The 22,773-nt window shown below is 43.6% G+C and overlaps 2 protein-coding genes and 1 long non-coding RNA gene across 5 annotated transcripts in view; 2 read left to right on the top strand and 1 right to left on the bottom strand.

The window, feature by feature from the left end:
- The window catches only part of bach2a (BTB and CNC homology 1, basic leucine zipper transcription factor 2a), a 29,156-nt gene extending 18,201 nt beyond the window's left edge, over positions 1–10,955 (top strand). For 2 of the 3 annotated variants that reach the window (XM_041972174.1, XM_041972175.1), the window contains exons 3-5: positions 913–2,229; positions 7,174–7,380; positions 7,588–10,954. In XM_041972174.1, coding sequence (XP_041828108.1) covers positions 913–2,229; positions 7,174–7,380; positions 7,588–8,007 — 1,944 coding nt within the window. In that variant the 3' untranslated portion in view covers positions 8,008–10,954. Of the gene's footprint in view, positions 1–912; positions 2,230–7,173; positions 7,381–7,587 lie in introns of all 3 variants that reach the window. The other variant, XR_006008719.1, reaches the window with a different exon arrangement.
- Positions 5,532–6,105, top strand: LOC121631335. Its single transcript, XR_006008720.1, has 3 exons — positions 5,532–5,655; positions 5,922–5,940; positions 6,036–6,105. It is a non-coding gene; the product is annotated as an uncharacterized LOC121631335 (long non-coding RNA).
- A 2,575-nt stretch (positions 10,956–13,530) lies between the features above and the next one.
- Positions 13,531–16,061, bottom strand: gja10a (gap junction protein alpha 10 a). The gene is made up of 2 exons (XM_041972176.1): positions 14,655–16,061; positions 13,531–13,569 (listed from the first exon to the last, which is right to left on the bottom strand). Exons 1-2 carry the CDS (start codon positions 16,059–16,061, stop codon positions 13,531–13,533), a joined length of 1,446 nt encoding a protein of 481 aa, XP_041828110.1.
- Between the last annotated feature and the right edge of the window lie 6,712 nt (positions 16,062–22,773).

Raw genomic sequence — 22,773 nt, 5'->3', positions numbered from 1 at the left:
TGATGATGATGGCAATGAGTGATGAAGATGAGGGTAATGAAGATGATGATGATAAGGATGATGATGAGGATAACAGTGATTTGTAATGAGGAAGATGAAAAGGTTTGAAGATGAGGATGGAGATGACTGATGAGGATGAGGATAAGAATGATGAGGGTAACAATGATTGGTGATGAGAATGACGATGGTGATGATGATTGTGAGGATGAGGTTGATAATAAATTATGATTGATGAAGATGTCTCTGTTGGAGTTTCTGTTCGTCTGTAGATCCAGCCTGTGGGAGCAGATGTTAAAATGTCGTTCAGGATGTTCTGGTTCGAGTCCAGAACCGGATTCTGGAGTTTCATGTGTTCCTCCATCAGGATCACTGAGTCTGTTACATGCTCACCAGAAATCAGATCATTTCCTGGTTTCTAGAGTAACCAGATTATTCAAGTGATCATGAAGACAGAATAATCAGACTATGCCTTTTCAGATGATGGTTATCCGATTCTTTTAAATAATCAATGGATCGCAGCGTGTCAAGCTCCGTCCTTTAGGATCGGATCAGTAAGACTGGGACCCCGAAGGAAGAGTCTAATCATACATTCTGGCACCCTTCCCAGTTTTTGCTCACGGAAACACAAAAAAATGTGCACCGACCTGTTCGGTCCCGTACCGAGCCGGACTAATCGGTGGAAAAGGGATTCTAGATTTCCCCCTGATTCTCTAATGTCTTCGTGCATGTAGACCTGTATATCTGTTTTATTTAGTTTTTTACATCTACACATGTAACAAACTGCATCTCTTCCGCCTTTTATCGTCTTTGGATGTAGGCATGTCACATCGAGATCATGACATGAACGGGCTCATTGATAATGCAGGAATTCGGAGATGTTGATCCTTTCCAACGTTTTTTTGCTCCCTGCAGGTGACGGCCCGAGGCTTCGCTCCTCTTCTTCAGTTCGCCTACACCGCCAAGCTGGTTCTGAGCAGGGAAAACATCCACGAGGTCATCCTGTGCGCCGACTTCCTGGGCGTGCACCACTTGGAGGATTCCTGCTTCCGGTTCCTTCAGAATCAACTCCAGAGTGACGGAGAACATGCCAGCAATGGCAGGGTGGAACATAATGATGAAGATGATGAGGAGGAGGATGATGGTACTGGGTCTTCTGAGGAAGTACTCTTTGACTGTTCAGAGATGGGTCAGCAGTCGGGTGACGCTGCTCTGCCTCTATCTGACCTTCCACAGTGTCCCAAATACAGGAAGTACCAGCACCAGGTCGATAAGCACAACGGAGAGACCCGGCAGGTCGACGGCGGCTCAGAGAGTCCGGTGAGCTCAGCAGGGGCAGACGCCCAAGATCTTCTGACCCCCTCCAGGATCAAAGAGGAGCCGTTCATGTTTGAGGATGGCGCTGATGACAGGAACCCGGAGCTGTGCACTGAGGAGGTTCTGGAGATGGAGCTGGAGGTGGAGGGGGTTCCAGAGGCAGCGGATCACTCGGCGAGCCGAGGACTCCCCTCATCTTGCTTGCGCTCATACCTCCAGCGAGGAGGTCTGGATCTCAGCAGCATGCCGAGCTCCACCATCCAGCAGCTGCTGTCCAACCAGCTGTCCCTCAGCCACTACAGGGAGCTGCTGAAGGACCGGCAGCGGACCAAGAGGGACTCTGAGGGACAGGTTCACATCAGTGCTGACAGCAGGGACGTGGAGAGGCCGAAGGCGTCCTCTTCTCAGCGGGAGGTGGAGCTGGACCGTCGCAGCGTCATCTTCTCGTCTGCAGCCGGGGAACACCAACTGCCGGCTCGTCCCTACGTGGACGAGAAGCTCAGAGACAAAGTCTCAGACCTGATCCAGGCAGAGACTCTTTCTTCTGGTCTGACGTGCCTCACCTCCACCTGTCCCATCTCCATCAAGACTTCTGCAAACTCTCCGGTGCCGTCCGAACTACGGTCCCAGACTTCCCAGTCCTCATTCTTACATGCAGTGGACACAGCCAGCGGCAGCTCGTCTGGCAGCTTCTCCTCACCCCCACAAACCGGTCTGGTCTCTGCACCACCTAACTGCCTGGTGGGGTTGGTGGAGCCCAAGACCCCCCACAGCAGGGATGTGGAGTTTTCTCTGGGCCGAACCAGAATCAAAAGTGAACAGAGCTTTGGTACCAGCGGTGGAAACTCCAGCGATGAGTCCAGCTCGTTCTCAGAGGGCGACAGTGAAGGAGCATCCAGGGTCTCTGGTCCTGAGGTGAGTCCAGTTCTTCATTCATGTGGTGGTCTTTGTGTTGGGTCTGGACCCCGGAGCTGATTCCTGTCTGAGCCATCAGTCAGATCAGCAATGCAGAAAAGACTCTGGGTGAATTCTGCGTGTTATTATTATTATTATTTTTTAAATTGATTCAGTTACAGTATAAAATACACCTGCAAAGTTACACTTTTTTTGCACACATCTTAAATATCTTCCTCCACCTTCCCACCCATCCCAAGGACCTTTCACACCAGCGCCTGTCATACAGGAAAGTCAGGCCAACACAACTAAAAAATAATCTTTAAATAATGACTGAGTGAATAAATAAGTACATCATGAAATAGTAACATATTTCCATCCATCTAAAGGAATATTTAGTTAGCGAGATCAATGTCAAGTAAATAAGTAAATTATAAAGGATAGTAAAGGGTTGGGACTGGTGGAAGTAGGTTGTTAGAATCTAGATACTAGATATGACTGGATTTCAGACCACTGAGGATTCTAAATCAGCCTGAATGAAGGCGGTTGGCATCAGAGGGACAGGGCGAGCTGTAGGCGTGGGATCATGGGGACATTTCAGTAGCAGGACGATTATCTTAATTCAGCAGTGGTTTCAGTAGGAGGAAAACTTCTCAGGCTGAATTAGATTTTCTTCCGCTTCAGTAGAAATAACAGGTCATGTAACCAGGATTTAAAAGATTTAAAGGAAATATTTCCATTAGAGGATGATTTTTGCAAGTTTATCAGGAGACACCAAAAATAGCTGTGGAGGATTAATCGATTTACCTCGAATGTCACAAGTAGATTTTAATTTATTGACTGAGAAGGTTTATTTGAACATAAGGCAGAACAAAGAAAAAGTAATAAAACCAAAAACCCCATCCAAAGAAATTTCCCCACTCCAAAGAAGTTGGAGTCCCACCCTCTCCATATGTAATACCCAACAATTACCAGTCACATTCATTATTAATAATGACCACTTGGCATTACATTATATTATAATGAAACAACAATAACAACTACAGTAATAATCAGCATATACAACAATATCTCTTTAAAGACTTTTAGTAATGGAGCTATATAGTAATAAGTGTATTAACAACAATAAGTTTTTCCAGTAATAATAATAGCAATAACAACATAGTAATATAATACATGCATTTTTTAAAATCTATAAACCCATTAGATTTACAATACCTAATCACAATAGTGTAGCTATGCAGTCAATAATAATAGTAGTAATAATGATAATTATAAAATTTAGTCTATATAATACCACTCAGTTCCATCATAAACAACAGATTATGCTCAACAGAGCTGTAAAATAGTAGCAGTAATAGTAGTAGCAGTACTAATGATAAAAATAATAAAAAATTATAAGGCTAAATAAGGGCTGCACAATGGTGTGGTGGTTAACTCCGTGGCCTCACAACACGACCTTCATGCTTGTTTTATAACAAATATTATAAAACCCAGAGAAACCTGGGTGATTAACTGCTGCAGGGGTTGGACGGTCAAACTTCTGCAGACGCCATGGACCCTGGATGAAATCATCAACCAAACAAATCTAATCAGCTGAGATCCAGAAAAAATCAACAGGAAGTTATGGCCACAGGCATCTGCAGGCTAATACTGACACCTGCTGGACGTTCCACCACATTACAGCTCACCTGCCAGCTGATCTCAGGACCTGATCCTGTTACAGAAGGAAGTTTAGAGGAAAAAAACAACATAAACAAAACAACAATGTTTAATTTTAACAATTTTATTATAAAGTGCTTCACTGTCACTGATCTGAGACCTGATCCTGAACAGCTTCTAAAAAACCAAGCAAAGGGATTCAGGAGCTCCTCTCATGACCATGAAGTTAAAGCATATTTCCAAGTGTCAGAATTTTTTTTCCCATGTGTTAGCATTGTTTCCGCAAGTTAACATTGTTTCCAGGTGTTAGCATTGTTTCCACAAGTTAACATTGTTTCCAGGTGTTAGCATTGTTTCCACAAGTTAATTTTGTTTCCAGGTGTTAGCATTGTTTCCACAAGTTAACATTGTTTCCACAAGTTAATTTTGTTTCCAGGTGTTAGCATTGTTTCCACAAGTTAATTTTGTTTCCAGGTGTTAGCATTGTTTCCACAAGTTAACATTGTTTCCACAAGTTAATTTTGTTTCCAGGTGTTAGCATTGTTTCCACAAGTTAATTTTGTTTCCAGGTGTTAGCATTGTTTCCACAAGTTAACATTGTTTCCACGAGTTAATTTTGTTTCCAGGTGTTAGCATTGTTTCCACAAGTTAACATTGTTTCCACAAGTTAATTTTGTTTCCAGGTGTTAGCATTGTTTCCACAAGTTAATTTTGTTTCCAGGTGTTAGCATTGTTTCCACAAGTTAGCATTGTTTCCAGGTGTTAGCATTGTTTCCACAAGCTAACATTGTTTCCAGGTGTTAGCATTGTTTCCGCAAGTTAACATTGTTTCCACAAGTTAACATTGTTTCCACAAGTTAATTTTGTTTCCAGGTGTTAGCATTGTTTCCACAAGTTAAAATTGTTTTCAGGTGTTAGCATTGTTTCCACAAGTTAATTTTGTTTCCAGGTGTTAGCATTGTTTATGCAAGTTAATTTTGTTTCCAGGTGTTAGCATTGTTTCCACAAGTTAATTTTGTTTCCAGGTGTTAGCATTGTTTCCACAAGTTAATTTTGTTTCCAGGTGTTAGCATTGTTTCCACAAGTTAATTTTGTTTCCAGGTGTTAGCATTGTTTCCAGGTGTTAGCATTGTTTCCGCAAGTTAACATTGTTTCCACAAGTTAACATTGTTTTCAGGTGTTAGCATTGTTTCCACAAGTTAACATTGTTTTCAGGTGTTAGCATTGTTTCCACAAGTTAACATTGTTTCCAGGTGTTAGCATTGTTTCCGCAAGTTAACATTGTTTCCTCAAGTTAACATTGTTTTCAGGTGTTAGCATTGTTTCCACAAGTTAAAATTGTTTCCAGGTGTTAGCATTGTTTCCACAAGTTAACATTGTTTCCTGGTGTTAGCGTTGTTTCCACAGGTTAACATTGTTTCCAGGTGTTAGCATTGTTTCCACAAGTTAATTTTGTTTCCAGGTGTTAGCATTGTTTCCACAAGTTAATTTTGTTTCCAGGTGTTAGCATTGTTTATGCAAGTTAGCATTGTTTCTAGGTGTTAGCATTGTTTCCTGGTGTTAGCATTGTTTCTACAAGTTAAATTTGTTTCCAGGTGTTAGCATTGTTTCCACAAGTTAACATTGTTTCCAGGTGTTAGCATTGTTTATGCAAATTAGCATTGTTTCTAGGTGTTAGCATTGTTTCCTGGTGTTAGCATTGTTTCCACAAGTTAATTTTGTTTCCAGGTGTTAGCATTGTTTCCACAAGTTAACATTGTTTCCAGGTGTTAGCATTGTTTCCAGGTGTTAGCATTGTTTTCGCAAGTTAACATTGTTTCCACAAGTTAACATTGTTTTCAGGTGTTAGCATTGTTTCCACAAGTTAAAATTGTTTTCAGGTGTTAGCATTGTTTCCGCAAGTTAACATTGTTTCCACAAGTTAACATTGTTTCCAGGTGTTAGCATTGTTTCCTGGGGTTAGCATTGTTTCCGCAAGTTAACATTGTTTCCACAAGTTAACATTGTTTTCAGGTGTTAGCATTGTTTCCACAAGTTAACATTGTTTCCAGGTGTTAGCATTGTTTCCAGGTGTTAGCATTGTTTCCGCAAGTTAACATTGTTTCCACAAGTTAACATTGTTTTCAGGTGTTAGCATTGTTTCCACAAGTTAAAATTGTTTCCAGGTGTTAGCATTGTTTCCACAAGTTAACATTGTTTCCAGGTGTTAGCATTGTTTCCAGGTGTTAGCATTGTTTCCGCAAGTTAACATTGTTTCCACAAGTTAACATTGTTTTCAGGTGTTAGCATTGTTTCCACAAGTTAAAATTGTTTCCAGGTGTTAGCATTGTTTCCACAGGTTAACATTGTTTCCAGGTGTTAGCATTGTTTCCACAAGTTAATTTTGTTTCCAGGTGTTAGCATTGTTTCCACAAGTTTATTTTGTTTCCAGGTGTTAGCATTGTTTATGCAAGTTAGCATTGTTTCTAGGTGTTAGCATTGTTTCCTGGTGTTAGCATTGTTTCTAGGTGTTAGCATTGTTTCCTGGTGTTAGCATTGTTTCTACAAGTTAAATTTGTTTCCAGGTGTTAGCATTGTTTCTACAAATTAGCATTGTTTCCAGGTGTTAGCATTGTTTCTGCAAGTTAGCATTGTTTCTAGGTGTTAGCATTGTTTCCACAAGTTAATTTTGTTTCTAGGTGTTAGCATTGTTTCTGCAAGTTAGCATTTTTTCCACAAGTTAATTTTGTTTCCAGGTGTTAGCATTGTTTACAAAAGTGAGCATTGTTTTCAGGTGTTAGCATTGTTTCTGCAAGTTAATTTTGTTTCCAGGTGTTAGCATTGTTTCTGCAAGTTAGCACTGTTTCCAGGTGTTAGCATTGTTTCCACAAGTTAATTTTGTTTCCAGGTGTTAGCATTGTTTCTGCAATTTAGCACTGTTTCTAGGAGTTAGCATTGTTTCCACAAGTTAGAATTGTTTTATAGAGGTTGTTTATCCATGTTAGTATTTACAGTGTTTACTATTGATGTTAACTAATCTTTGCAATTTTTTTGTTTACAGATGTTTGCAAATGTCGCTTAGAGATGTTAGCATTGTTTATAGGTTGTTTTAGAAGTTAGTGTTTGCAGACATTGTTTTCAGATGTTTTTTTTTTTTTACAGATTGTTTGCAGATGTTGTTTACAGATGTTTACCGTTGATGTTAGGGTTAGTCTTGCCATTTTTTAAAAAGATATTGTTTAAAAAATTTAAAAACCTTTTGAGGTCAATGAACACAGCTTTGTTGGTTTCCATGGAGACTGATAAACATTGGGGTCCTTCCAGGTGACGCTGCCGTTCCCTGTGGAACAGATCACCAACCTGCCACGTAACGACTTCCAGATTCTCATCAAGATGCACAAACTGACCTCAGAGCAGCTGGAGTTCATCCACGACATCCGGCGCCGCAGCAAGAACCGGATCGCTGCCCAGCGCTGCCGCAAGAGGAAGCTGGACTGCATCCAGAACCTGGAGAACGAGATCCGCAAACTGGTACGGCCTTAAAACACACGCGCACTCTCACACGCACACACAGCATGCAGCTGGGGGTACGTGAGTGATGAGGCAACCCAAACCAACTGAACCTCCAAACCGCTTAGAAATGTGGTTCTTTCTCAGATCTGGTCCAGGTTCTGTCAGGTTTCTGGACTTGGTTCTGACTCCTCCACCTTTAACTGATGGTGTTTTTTCTGAATTCAGGTGTGTGAGAAGGAGAAGCTGCTGAACGAGCGGAACCAGCTGCAGGTCTGCATGTCGGAGCTGTGGCAGAACCTCTCCTTCCTGTCACAGCAGGTGTGCAGGGAGGTCCAGAGCAGCCAGAACCCACCCATCTCCGCTAGCATCGACCTCACATCCAACCCGCCGTCTCCCTCTTCTGACCGGGTTGTCCCCCCCGGTTCACCTGCACCACAACAAGGTGAGGTGGGTGAGGGCTCCTGTGGACCGGGGCTAGAGGATGGGCGCCTGGAGGTGTTGGGTCTGGGTCAGGAGAACCCCGAGAGTCCACTGGTTCTGGGGGCAACAGAGGAAGTGTGCAGCCCAACGGTGACGGTGGATTTCTGTCAGGAGATGACGGAGAAGTGCCGAACGGAGGAGCAGCAGAACCAGGACTCGTGTTAGAGACAGACGCTTTGTTCAGATCTGTAAATACTTTAAATACTTTAAAGTTCTGTTCGTAACGACGGCGCCGGTCGTCTCTGCAGCAATACCGTAGAACAGGTGTTTTGGAGCGGAACATCTCGGCAGCTTTGACCTTCAACTCAGGAACAAACAGAATGTGAACACAAACGTGCTCTTCACTGACAGTCCCGCCTCGTCACTGCAGCTGATTGGACAAAACATGAGGCGCTATGGACCCGATCCAGGTCCCTGAGGGCCTGGAGGGCTCCATCATGGACTCCATAAACCTTCAGCTTCAGTCGTTGTTTACACATCTAACATTTTACTGATGTTTACAGAGCGGGTTTGGGTTTTTGGATCGGCACGCGTCTGAAACTGAAACCAAAGGTAATCTACAAAGTTCTGTTTCATAAAAATACCTGCAGGTGTTTAACAGGTGAGTGGGTCCACAGGGGCCCATCTCCTTCCTCCAGTTTTACATTTTATTTCAGGTCTCCCTTTAAATCTGGATCAAGGTTTGAAAACATCACAGCTTGTCTCAAACTAGACCCTCTCAGAACTTCTACCTCATGACCCAGATCTGCAGTCTCCGCAGAGAAAACAGCTGATAAGCTCAGTCTGCAACTTTAAACAAACCAGGATTAAACCCGATTCGTTTCCTGACAGGATTAGTTTGTTCTGATCCGGTTGTTCCGATCCGCGTCGTTTTCAGTTTTCCTGTCAAATTTTGAGAGAACAATTAGATTTTCCTGCTGAGACTGAAATGCTTTCTGGCCCTCTGTTAACGAACTCTGAGCAAATTAACGAACCTTGGCAAAGTCTTAAAATAAAACAGAAGTTAACTGACCATAACCAAATTATCTAGCCCTGTCCTAATTTATTCTGGCCAAGTTCATTAAACCCAAACAAATGAACTAAACCTAACAACCTACCTTAGCTAAATGATCTTACCTCAATGATTAATGAACCCTAACCAGGTCTGGTTGATGTATATAGCTCATTTCCAACAGGTTATGTTGGGCTTCACAAACTACAATACATCTAAAATAAAGTGACCAAGAAAACTGATCTTTACTAAATTATCTAGTCCTGACCTAATTACCCCTGGCCAAATGAACTAACATTGACCAAATTAATTAATCATTAGGAAGATAACTAACCCTGACAGAGTAAACACAGGAGAGGGACTGGGTTCGGGCTCCGGATTGGAGGAGGGCCAGAGCAGCCCCTGCAGGCCCAGCCCTTCTCTCCTCACCAAATCAACAAACTTAGACAAACAGTGACTAAAAGAAAACACAAATAAAGCACATTTATCAAATCAGACCTGACCTTTGACCCCTGACATGGACTTTCTCACCTGTTAAACGTGACAAATAGAATCCACAAATTCCCACAGTTATACAAGAGACAGGAGAAAATCCGGACTGGACTGGGATCAGTGGATCCATGCGTCGGTTTCAGTGTTGACCTGAAGACGATCAATCTTTCTGTTTAAAACTCCCGATGAGATGCCTGAAGGACTTTAAACTGTCCATCTGTAGAGCATGAAATCAAAGCGTGAAGGAATGTGGAAATCTGAAGACGCTGATTTTGCCATAACATTAAAAACACCGACAGGTTGGCCAACGTCTCCGCCTTCCTGGACAGAACTTCACGTTCCGGCTGCAATTCCCTGCAAGAAATGTTGGAAACGGCAGAAGGAACAAAGCTGGTAAAATTTACCATTAACATACAGAAAACTAAATTCCTAAAATCTGAACAGAAAAATTTGCTCTTCATGTTTCCACATCGTTTCATTCTTCCTCTCAGATTTCTTTGCTTTTGTGGTTCTTCTTTCCTTCTTTCATCAGAACTTTAAAACCACTCAATTCCTCTGCTGTCAGTTTCCACACCTTCACCGAGCATGTGCAGTCCGAACCACACCTGTCACTCAGACTGCGGAACAGCTGCCAGAACCGCTTCATGTCACTCTGTTAGTATGAAAATCCATGTCTGTACCAGGCGGGTCGCAGTCAGACTTCCTGGAAACCGGAGAGTTCCTGTAAACAACGTGACTGTTATTGCAGGAGAGCAGAGTTAAACGGTTTCACTGTGTCGCTACCAGAACTGAAGAAAACATCTGAAACAAGTCAGAATTGGTCCAACTGGTTTAGTTAAGTTTAAACACAATCTCCTCAGTGTCCAGGGAGGTCCAGTGAGGTGGTTCTGGAAGGTCTGACACCAGCAGACTTTCTCAGTTTGTTTGTTTTATTTTGAGTGAAATGAAGAAAGAGCAGAACCAGATCACATCAGAACCACCTGCAGCTCTGGACCTGCTAGAAGCCTCAGGTCTGACTCAGGTCAGGGTTCTGATGCAACATGCTCGGTTCTGATGAGATCATGCAACAGAGGTAATGAAGACCTGTGGAAACTGAAGTCTTCCACAGCTCAGCCAGAGCCCAGTTCTGGCTGTCAGGTTTGGTTCCGCAGACCTGCTGCAGCGATGGGTTGTAGCTCACCTCCACCTGAGATCTGACCAGGACCAAATCGCTGGAAACGCTGATGAAATTTCTCTTATCAGTTTGTCTGTTTGAAGCTCCAAATAAACTCGGCACATTATTGATCCGCGAGACGCCAAATTCATGTGCTGAAAAGTCGATGGAGCGTCACGTGGCCCTGGTGAGTGCTGCTCAGCCAGCTTCCCGCTGCAACGTGTCCTGATGAAGCTCCAGCATCATCTTCAGCCTTCGCTCTGTGAACTGGAGGCAGCTTCCTGTTGGTTTTTATACACTTGGTTTGTTACTGTCGGATTTTTATTCTTTTTATTTACACATTGTAAAATTTGAACTTGTGAGCATGTTTACTGTTTACTTTTTCTAACGTGGAGTTAAATCTGATAATTTCTGAATAAAACATAGTTTTATTCACACAAGGTCCGACTGTGTCTGATTTGAGATGATTCAGGCCAAAATGTTGCATCTGAAGATCACGCCATGTTGACTCATGGTCTCCATCCTTTCCTCAGAGCCAAACGCAGGAATCAAATAAAAACAAAAAATGTGTTGCAGATTTTTTCAGATGTTTTTCTTCCTAACTTTTCATTTGTTATTAGGGATTTATTTGAGCCCAGTCTGATGGAAAACTGTCAGAAAACTTTGGTTTCATGCTGAAAAATGCAAAAAATGACCAATTATCCATCTCTGTTGATCTCATTGAAACATATAGAAATGGCCCCATGTTCACACAAAAAAACTCCAAATAAGAAACAAAACCCTCCAACCGTCATCCTTCAACAGTTTCTGCATCAGAAACATAAAAAAATAAGCGAAGAATTGCTGTTTGGTCTGTAACCGCTGGAAGGATGATTGCGCCTTTAGCTTATAACCATGGTGACCATGAGTGGTTGTTCGATCCGTAAACATCAGAACAGTGAAGAACTGTTGGGTCCGTAAGCATTGGGTTGATGAGCGGTTGTTCAGTTCTAAACAATCAGGATGATGTGCGACTGTTCGTTCTGTAACTGTTGGAACAGTCAGTAGCTGCGTTTCCATTACAGTATTTCACAAGATAAAAGTGATATTTCTAACATTTCGGTAAAGTGCAGTTGTGATTTGCAGGTGTTTCCATTGAATGGTGTTTAGCTCATTAGCCGTAATACTCATAAAATCTCTTCCTGCGAGACTCCACTAAATCTTTGTAAAACTCTTGCATTTCGCCGTTGTTTGCTATCAGGGATGACAATTATATTTCTTTTCTTTAATTATTTGTAAAAAGATTTCCGTCTCCTCCTGTGTCTACTCAGACTGCGCCATCTCTGTTTGAAATGAACTGGTCACGTGACCCGTTACGTAACATACGGCGAAGCGTTAATGCGAGAAAAGTGTTTCCATTACACTTTTGCGATATACTTCTATATCCACACATCTGAAAAACCACCTCATGAGAGCGTAAATTTTTTTTTAGCAATATTTGAGTTTTTTTCTAAATGTAGGTGTTTCCATTACTGCTTTTTTATTGCTATATTTAGCTTTTGCTCAATTCTAGGGGTAATGGAAACGCACCTAATGACTGTTTGCTCTGTAACTGTTGGAACAGTCAGCGACTATTTGCTCTGTAACTGTTGGAACAGTCAGCGACTATTTGCTCTGTAACTGTTGGAACAGTCAGCGACTGTTGGCTCTGTAACTGTTGGAACAGTCAGCGACTGTTCACTCTGTAACTGTTGGAACAGTCAGCGACTGTTCGCTCTGTAAATGTCGGGATGATGAGCGATTGTTTGGTCTGTAAACATCGGGACGATGAATGTGCGTCTAGTTTGTAACAGTGCAGACAATAAGCGATTGTTGAAACTGTAAACATCAGAATGGTGAGTGATTGTTTGGTATGAAAACATCGCGTTGACAGGCGATTATTTCGGCCCTGACTGTTCGGCCTGTAAACGTTGGGACATGAGCAATGGGTCTGTAACCAGAGGGACAAAGGTTGTTGTTTTTTTTTTTTTTGGTTTGTTTGTCTTTTTTTTTGTAACAGACAACAAGCAGTTGTTTGGTCCGAAATGTCGGGATAATTTGGTTCTTAACCATCAAGACAATTAGAAATTGTTTGGTCCTTAACAGTCAGGTCCTGTAACTGCTGGAACGGGGAGCGACTGTTCAGTCTGTAAACATTGGGAGGATGAATGACTGTTCGGTCAGTAACTGCTGGAACGGGGAACGACTGTTCAGTAAACTTTATGCCGATTAACGACTGTTTGGCCCATCAAGATTGGGCTGAGGATTGTGCCGTTTGACCAGAACCGTCAGGACAATGTTGATCTTCTCAAACACAAAGTGTCTTTCCTCTTCAGAGTATAAGTGGTCTTAGTAAACTCCAAGCAGCAGCGGTGTGTTTCACCGCGTCACACACTCCTCACATCAGCATGAAAACCGGACCGATCTGATCCAGCAGAGCCAGACTGAGTCCTGCTGCAGAACTCTGATCCAGCTGCACCTCTTCTGCAGGACGGTCTGTGTTTCTAACTTTTCACAGATTTCATGGTTGTATTTTTAGGTTTTGTGAGCCATTTTTACATCATGTGTGTGTAACTAAAAGCTGATTGTTTTGTTTCTTTTATTAGTTTTTATGTGTTTTTTAATCTCTAAATGTTAAAATTTTTTCTTTGGATTTTGTAAATTTTGAGCAACTTCAGCAGCATCTTGTTTCTTTTATTTAAAAAAATAGTTTAAAAGGGAAAACACAGTTGTTGTTGGGAAATAAAGCATGAGGACTCCAGTGTGCTGCTGCTGTGTTCTCATTAAATATGTTGGCTGCTTGCTGTTTTGAGAAGACGTTTTAATGTGAATATAACAGACAGGATCAGAATGAAGTGACTGTATATAAACGGCTGTAAGTTCTGAGTCACAGAAGCAGGTTCCTCTGAAGGCCTCGCGCTGACTCTGTAAGGTGCTTTTCAGTCCCATCATGGCCACGTGACTGCAGCCGAGGATCGAAGCTGATGTATCAGTGATACAGTTTCTCCCGTTTGTGGCCCAGCTTCTCCACGCCTCACTTCTTCATGATGGAGGAGATGTCCAGAAACATGCTCTGAAAAAGAAAATCATACCGTTCTTCACACTTCTGCCAGAAAAACGACCTTATTTATCAGAAACGTAAGTCACAACTCTTTATGATTTCTCTGATTGAAAATGTTCAGAAATAAGATTTTCTAAGTAGATGAGCATCCTCCTCTGGACTAATAATTTTGTTGATATTTTGTCCTCCGTTCAGAACAGATGCTGTTTTTTTCCCCATTACAACCCAGAGTTTAAACACATCTTTGGGATTTTATGTAAATTATTCTATAAAAATTATTTTAAAAATGTGTAATAAAAAGATTTTGTTATAATTATATAATATTATAATTTTATTGTTATTTAATTATAAAAGGTTTGAAAAGCCAAAATGGGTAAGAAAAAATTCAAGAGAAAAAAAGAAATTTTTCCAATTACATCCAAAAGTCCCATTATCAGTTAAATAAGCCCCACCTGTACGTCATATTTATAAATACCTACATATGAAATCTCCACTTGTTCTGAAATTTTCAAGAGGCACCATAAAGAACAAGGAGCACAGGTCAGGGACAAATTTGTGAAAAAAAGAAAAAATTAGGGTTGAGTTCTTAAAACAAATATCTGAATCCCATAAAGCTCCAATAAATCCATCATCACCAAATGGAAGGAATATTAAACTACCGCAAACCTGACCAGAGAAGACTGGTCTTTCTGGTCCAAAGCTAACAGACCAGACAGCAAAGAGACCAAAGGTAGCAATGGAGGGGCTGAATGGAGAGTCCTGGACTGGTTCATAGGACCACTTCTAGCTGGACTTTATAGAAAATAAATGTGTAGGGGGGTCATCCTCATCATAAATTAAACATTTCTTTTCACCTTTTTATCTCCCCTTTTTGGTTTCATCCCATCACATGAAGCAGTTTTCTGAATTTAGTTTACAGAACCAGAACTTTATTGCTCTGTCGGTGGATCAGACTGACTGTGACTAAGGGATGATTTATCTGAGTAAAAAACCTCTCCCAACACTGGCAGAGGCTCTGCTGGAGGACAATTTGCTGCATCTGTCTGTCCTGCAGTAACTCCTCAAACAACATGAGAAATTCCGGGATCTGTACTTGCCATTGACATCCTTCGGCCTCCGGCAGGTGGCATCATGGGCATGTCTCCCTGCAGCGAGCCCAGTTCGTCGGACTCTTCTGAGGTGTGTAAAGACGGACTGGTGGAGCCGCTCATAGAGGACAGGCTTTCGGATGCCGGCCTGGCTATGAAACTGATCTTCCTGGGGTTGGGGATCAGGGGCTCGCTACCTGCTGACTCCCGTCTTTCTTCTTCGCTGAGGTCTCTGATAGGTCCGGGCCTTAAGGTGCCACCAGTCAGCAGAGGCTCCAGATGGCTGTGGTGGGGATGATCCCCGTTGTGAATGTCCATCTGGCTCGGTGCACTGGATTCCACCGTGGACATGACAGAGGTCCAGGCTGAATGATGAACCTCTGAACCTTTGTTGGTTTGGAGGTTTTGGGTCACAGAGCTCTCTCCAAACCTTGGTGGTATCTTTGCTTGAGGGACAGTATAGGTAGGCTGACTCGGAGGAGCCAAGCTGTTGTGTCTCTGCGCCTCATAGCCGACTTTAAAACCACTGCTGTAATGGAGAGGCTTCATGTCTGCGTCCTGAATGACTTTAAAGGTCTGAGTCAAAGGCCCGTTGTGGGGTGATAGATGGCTCATGACGCACAGCTGTTGCAAGGACCTCTTCTTGGACCTGCAGATCATGCTGTCATCCTCTGTGTACCTCTCTCCGTACAGAGTCTGTTTGATCTTACGGACTCCTAAGTGGGATATTTCCAGAATGTTCAGGAAAAGTGAAACTCCAGCAATGACGATCATGAAGACCATGAAGATGGTCTTCTCTGTGGGCCTGGAGATGTAACAGTCCACGCTGTTGGGGCACGGCAGCCGCTCACACTTATACAGTGGCTCCAGCTGGACACCATAGAGAATGTACTGGCCCAGGATGAAGCAGACCTCCACCACTGAGCGAGTCAGGATATGGATGATGTAGGTTCTCAGCAGAGAACCTCTCAGAGGAGCCTTCTTTACCTTCCTCTGCTCCTCCAGCCTCCTCAGCTCCCTCTCCATGCGTTTGTGCTCATCCAGCGCTACTTCTGACTCGTCCAGCTCCTCCTTCAGCTGGGCCCGCCGCCGATGCCGCTCCTTCTCCAGTGCTCGGATGCAGTACAGAGCATGGCCCATGTAGACCAGCGAGGGCGCAGACACAAAGATGACCTGTAGTACCCAGAAGCGAATGAGAGAGATGGGGAAGGCTCGGTCATAGCAGACCGCCTTGCAGCCCGGCTGGTCCGTGTTGCAGACGAACTCGGACTGCTCGTCATCCCACACATCTTCAGCAGCCGCTCCCAGGATCAGCATGCGGAAGATGAAGAGGATGGTGAGCCAGATCTTGCCCACAATGGTGGAATGAATGTGGACCTCTTCTAGGATGCTGCCCAGCAGGTTCCAGTCCCCCATGGTCAGCTTCTCACCGCTTCACTGCCACATACTCAAACTGCGGAGACAAAAACAACTGTTAGTCTCACAGCGGGAGGTCATCAGACAGATGGAGATCACTGACATCTCTGAACTCTGAGAAAGGTCTTCTGGTGAACACCAAAACCTAAGAACTTCATCATCTTCATTAATATGTTCAGTAGTCCCTCCTCCTCTCCTGCAGGAAAGTTCTCCCTGGAGATCAGGAGACTCCAGACCATCCCATGATGTCAAGACTTACCAGGACCAGGAATAAAACATGTTTAAACTGTTACTACAAAAAGAACTGGACTCGGGATTCATTGATCCAGTGAAATATAAGGAGATGATCTGTCTAAAGGAGAAATTCCCTGATTCTTCTAATGTTCCCATACCCCCCATGTTCCTTAAATCTTTTAATATTCTTGGCCCCTCTAATGCTCACCTTCTGATGACCCTTTACCCTTTTAATGTTCCCTAACCTTTCGATTTTTTGCTTATTCTCTTCATCTTCTAATGTTCATTTAGTCTTTTAATGTTCCCTGGCCCCTGTAATGTTCGCTTGACCTCTTGATGGCTCCTTATTGTTTTAATGTTCTCTAACCTTGATAGGCAGAACTTGATAGGCTGTTGGATCCATTTAATTTGAGTCAGGTGTGTGTTAGCAGGAAACACTGAAAACCTGCAGGACTGCGGCCCTTGTAGGACCGAATTGAGTAGCCCTGCCATAGATCCTGCAACATCCCGTAGAAGCTTTTCAGCTTTTAGGATCTGTTGTAAGTGCATCTGTAGCATGAATGGTTGATCAGTCACAGTCATTTTAAATCTAAAAATAATTTTCTGCTGACGGTATGCTCAGACTTATAGGGTTAATGTTACCTAACCCTTCAAATGTTTCCTCATCCTTCTATTGGGTGACCCACAGGGGACTGATGGATGCTGGATTCCACAAGGACACGAAAAAGAAAAGACCACACATACAAACAAACATGGATCCAGTCTGCAGCTTCACATCATGGATGGGTCAGAGCAGATGACTTATCCTGGACAGTTGGAGTTGGATGATGCTCCATCTTAGCCACATTTGAGACATTTGAACAAAGTCAAGCTGAAAACTTATCTGGGTTTACAGGATCTGTGGTCACCTCTGACTCTGACCTAAACACAGCCGCTGGTGTTCTGCTGGTTCAGCCTGTTTCCAGTGAAACAGACTTCATGGTATCCAGAGCTGGAATAATTCAAGTGAAGAGTAAATCATTTGCTGCGGTTCATACATCAACCAGATTAATTTACAGACAGAAGTTTACAGAACCGTCGTTACAGAACCTCCAGTTCTGATTTAACGTCTGACCTCAGCTTTATGATCAAAATCTGAACACACGCTGCTCTGAACATCATCATCATCGTCATCGAGCAACAGAAACACAACAAAACCAAAAAACTAGTTTCAGTTGGTTTCTTTCTGAAATGTATTGTTGTTTTTGAGTTTTGGCCCTCAGGGCCACCGTAGTATTTGTTTAGAAAAAGGATGACATCCTCAGTGATTTAACTGTGATGCTGCTGTTTAATACGGAGATGAACAGAACCTGTTGTTTGGATCAAACACTCCTGTATGTGTTGAAGGTCGGCTCCTCACATCATCACCTTCATCATCACCTTCATCAGCAGAACAAACCGCTTCATGCACAGCTCCAACATGTGAGCAGGACTTACATCTCACAGGTCCGGCTTCCCCCTGGGCCTCTTGGTGCTGTCCATCGTGGTTTGGATTCCTGGGAGCTGACTGCGTTTGGATGGTTCTACCCCATCGAGGTGTTTGGATGTTGGTGTTCTGAGTCGGCTTCAAAGCTCCGTCCACTTTCCTGTGCTGTGTGGGTCTGTGTGATGGAGCTCTCTTCGTGTTACATGCAGGGTTCACAGGATGTGAGCATCGATCACCTCCCGCCAGGACACCACCCCCACCCCGCTCCCATCCCGCTGGGACACCACCCCCACCCCACTCCCTTCTCCCATCCCGCTGGGACACCACCCCCACCCCGCTCCCTTCTCCCACACCAGGACAGCCAACTCCAGCTGGGCCCGTCGATATCTGCCGAGTGACAGCCAGCAGGACGGCTGTCCCACACCGAGGCTGTCAGAGGGACATTCAACATTCTGACCCAGGTTCGGAAACAGGTTCTAAATCAGGCTCTGAAATAAGTTCTGACCCAGGTTCTGACCAAGGTTCTGACCAGGTTCTGGCTCAGGTTCTGAAACAGCTTCAGACCTAGGTTCTGACTAAGGTTCTGACCAGATTCTGGCCTAGGTTCTGAAACAAGCTATGAAATAACTTCTGATCCAGGTTTAGACCCATACTCTCACCTAAGTTTTTACCCAGGTTGTGAAACAGTTTCTGACCAGGTTCTGAAATTCTTTGTCCAGCTATATAATCTGAAAGGTTCTGTGTCCATGCTCATGCATGCAGGAATGAGAGGAACCTGCTGTTTGAACCAGTAATCAGTGTCACATGACCATGATGTCAGCAGTGACATCATCTGCAGTTTGTTTTCTGAGGGGGGGTGGGGGTCATAAACAGGAGTTCACCGAGGTCAGATGGAGTTCTTTTGTTCGGATCAGAATTATCATCTGGGTTATTTTAAGAGAAACAGAAACCAACAGTTCTGGTCTCAGACAGAACTTCAGAACTTCTCTGTGATTCGGTCCATGTGGAGTCACGACGGGTCCAAACCATGAACTTGTTCCTGACTCACAACATGACAGGAAAAATATTCACAGATCCAAACAGGACAGAGGAGATCAGTACACAACTGAGTCACAGAAGTTCTGGATCACATGTCTGAAACCACCAATAGAACTAGACTAACACCTCAACCCACCACAGCGGGCCCGGCCTGGCTTGTTACGGTCCGGTGTTGAAACTGAGACCAAAAACTAAAAACATCTGTTTCAACATAAAAACTGGGATCTTAACTGGACAGAACAAAGTTTTTTCCATGAACCCTGAAAAGTCCAGATTCTGGAAAACTCTGTCCCTTCTGAAACTGAATCTTTGTCCCTCATTAGATCAGATTCCCCTCACAGCAGAGCCACATATTACAGGCTGGATGTTAGAGCTGTGCTGCTTGGCTGCATAAAATGACCAGCTGTGCCTGCAGGGCCTTTAATTAGGTTTCCATCGCTCCCTCACACAGTCGATGCACCATTGATTTGATTTTCCCTTCAGAAGCTGCTGTGTGGTCGTTGAGGCCGAGTGCCAGATGTCACATTGGGTTACACAACCAGCACCAGCTTCAGCAGAGCTCCACCCACCACACAGATGCTCGCCACGCCTGCATACATCCTCCCACATGTTGGTCTGCGTACTGGCCGGACTCTCAGTGCAGCAGCAGCAGCAGACCTGTGCAGTCCTGGGAGATATCTGGCCCGAAAGCTTAAATTATTAACTTTTCATAAACAGACTGGAAACATCAACTTTGTTTAAAATATGAAACATTTTCTGTGGAAAGTCTGCGTTTAAAAGCCATCTTCTTTCAGTTTTACAGATCAAGACATGGTCCAGTCCATGATCCAGCAGCAAGTTGAAGTAATGGTTTTCTGGATGACGTTATCACACACACACACATGGTTATGGAATAATTTTGGTCCACTCTTCAGGCTTGTACTAAATTTAGTTTCAATAATCTTTTTAATGTTTATTTGTGGTAAATCACTTTTCTATCCAATGTTTCTTTAGTTCGTTGAGGTTTGCACCACTGGCTTCTTTACTTATTATCTTAACTGAACTGGATAAAGCAAGTGGAGGTGATGGATGGATGGGTATTGCTGCTGAGTGATGAGTTGTTGAAGTAGACTAGACAACAATGAGGAGACTATTCTCCAAACTGGCCATGCAGAGCTGGAAAATGCCGCTGGAAAAAGGTTCTACATTGAGTCAGTACTCCTCATGGACGATTCTATTCTATTCTACAGTCATTTAGCAGACGCTTTTATCCAAAGCGACTTACATTTGAGTGTAAGATAAGATAAAAGATGTAACAGATCAAGTACTTAAAAAGCATTTATTCTCCTCTATATTTTTACCTACAAGTTATGAAAATGTGTATTATGACTAATTTAAGCCTGACTTGGATAATAAGCAACATGAGTGACCAGGGTTGTGGTGGAGCTGGGAGAAGTAAAGCAGGAAAGGGAAACGAGGGAAGGTTTCCTAAAGTTTAGCTGCAGCGTTCAGCAAACGTTAAAGGGGCTATTATGCACATTTCAGGCTAAATTATTTTAATATGTGAGAGTATGCAGGAATCAATCAAGCAATTTTAACAAACCCCTTTATTTTATATCAATCGTCTCTGTAGGCCCTCAGATCAGCGTCTGCCAGAAACAAGCAAAATGAGTCTCTTCCTCTCTGAGCCCCGCCTCCCCCTTGATGTAGGCTGCCTCTGATTGGTCAACTGCTTGGAGTAGGTGTTGGGTGCATGCACTGTTTTTGTCATAGAAACACCTGCAGAACTTGTAAACAAACCGAAGTAATATAAATACTCAGTAAAAAATGTCAACACAAAACAAACAGCTGTACATATTCAAGCCCGAATCAGACCCCGAAAATTAGAGTGAACAACTTAGCAATCCGCAGCGACTCAGCAACCTGCAGACTCAGCAACCTGCAGACTCAGCAACCCGCAGACTCAGCAACCCGCAGACTCAGCAACCTGCAGCGACTCAGCAACCTGCAGACTCAGCAATCCGCAGCAACTCAGCAACCTGCAGCGACTCAGCAACCTGCAGCGACTCAGCAACCTGCAGCGACTCAGCAATCTGCAGCGACTCAGCAATCTGCAGCGACTCAGCAACCTGCAGACTCAGCAACCCGCAGACTCAGCAACCTGCAGCGACTTAGGAACCTGCAGACTCAGCAATCCGCAGCGACTCAGCAACCTGCAGCGACTCAGCAACCTGCAGACTCAGCAACCTGCAGCGACTCAGCAACCTGCAGCGACTCAGCAACCTGCAGACTCAGCAATCTGCAGCGACTCAGCAACCTGCAGACTCAGCAACCCGCAGACTCAGCAACCTGCAGCGACTTAGGAACCTGCAGACTCAGCAATCCGCAGCGACTCAGCAACCTGCAGCGACTCAGCAACCTGCAGACTCAGCAACCTGCAGCGACTCAGCAACCTGCAGCGACTCAGCAACCTGCAGACTCAGCAATCTGCAGCGACTGTGCCACCCACAGCGACTCGACAACCTACAGCGACTTGGCAGCAACTCAGCAACTCTCAGTGACTCGGCACCCCGCAGCGACTCAGAACTCCGCAGCAAGGAATGCAGCAGGACTTATCTGTTTGGTAAATACTCACTTGCCTTGTATATTTGCACCTGCCCCTGTTAATAGGTGTACACGTGGCAAATGTACTACAATGCCAACAGAGGTGGAAAATGTCTGCTGCCAAGAAATAGATCAGCTAATGATACCAACACTTTCATGTGGCTAATCACCTGGATGTTTTTAGCCTGAATGTTACATTTGTTGCATTTCCATCTACAGTGTTGATCACTAACTTTCTGGTCCTCAGTACATGTGTGTTACCTGCTGGTAGCGATAGTAAAGTAAGTGTAGGTTCATTCCTTTTGTTTGACCGTTGCTCACACACTATCAAAACAAAATAGACAACTTATTCAGTTTTACTTACAGTTTGTGGCTCAGGATCGGAAACGTGGTCCTTGATTGTAGGAAAAGACCCTCTTTACAGCTAAAACCTGGTAGCAAATCTCTTGTTGTACCGGCACTTATCCTTCCAGCAGTCTTCGGTGAAGTGCCGGTCACAAACACAACTGTTGGTGCAAATCTGTGGCTTGCTTCCACTCCATCCATTGCTGTCTAATAATTGTTTCCTTTGGGAATTTGAACAAATGTTGCTTTCCTTCACAGTTGAAGAAGCATTTCTTGTGTCATATGTTGACACTGAAAATGTTACGGTGTCCACTGCAGTGTCTCCCACCTTACACTGAGCAGTGAAGGAGGGTGTGCCTTTTTTTCTTGTGAATGTGCACAATCTGAAGAAGATGGCCAATAACTGCTGCATGAGACACTTTCAGCCAAGATGTCGGACAGAAGGACTCACATCTGACCTTAAAATATTTTGGTATCCAAAGGACTTCATGGTCTACTCAATGACTACAAAGTGTCCAGATCCTGTAACTGCAGAACAAGCACAGATCATCAACCTTCCACCAATGTGCCTGACAGTTGGTTGGCTGTTTAGTTTTCTTTAAATCAGGAATCCTCAACCCTGGTTCTCAAGGGACACTATCCTGCAGGTCTTAGATGTCTCCCTGCTGCAACACACATTCAAATAAAATGGATCTCTGACAAGCTCTGCAGAAGTCTGCTAATGAGCCATTAATTTGAATCAGGTGTGTTGCAGCAGGGCGACATCTACAATGTGCAAGATATTGTGCCTTAAGGACCAGGAATGGGAATCACTGCTCTAAATGTCTGTCCAAACGACAGTGTTCTGTTCTCACTGCTTCTACAGTGCAGCTAGCCAGATAGTTAACTAACTGTGATGAAAGATGAAGGTAGTTCCTCTTCATGATCTTTAAAACCATTTTTTTCATGACCGGATAGAGTAAAACTGAAATAGTCTCATTGTGAGTCACATAAATCATAAAAATATTCTTAGCATCAAACAGAGTTGGCAAGCCTTAACAGTCCTAG

The sequence above is a fragment of the Melanotaenia boesemani genome, chromosome 20 (assembly GCF_017639745.1).
Source record: "Melanotaenia boesemani isolate fMelBoe1 chromosome 20, fMelBoe1.pri, whole genome shotgun sequence".
Lineage (NCBI taxonomy): Eukaryota > Metazoa > Chordata > Actinopteri > Atheriniformes > Melanotaeniidae > Melanotaenia > Melanotaenia boesemani.
Note: the sequence above shows the minus strand (reverse complement) of the source record. Positions and strands in the feature narration are given on the sequence as shown.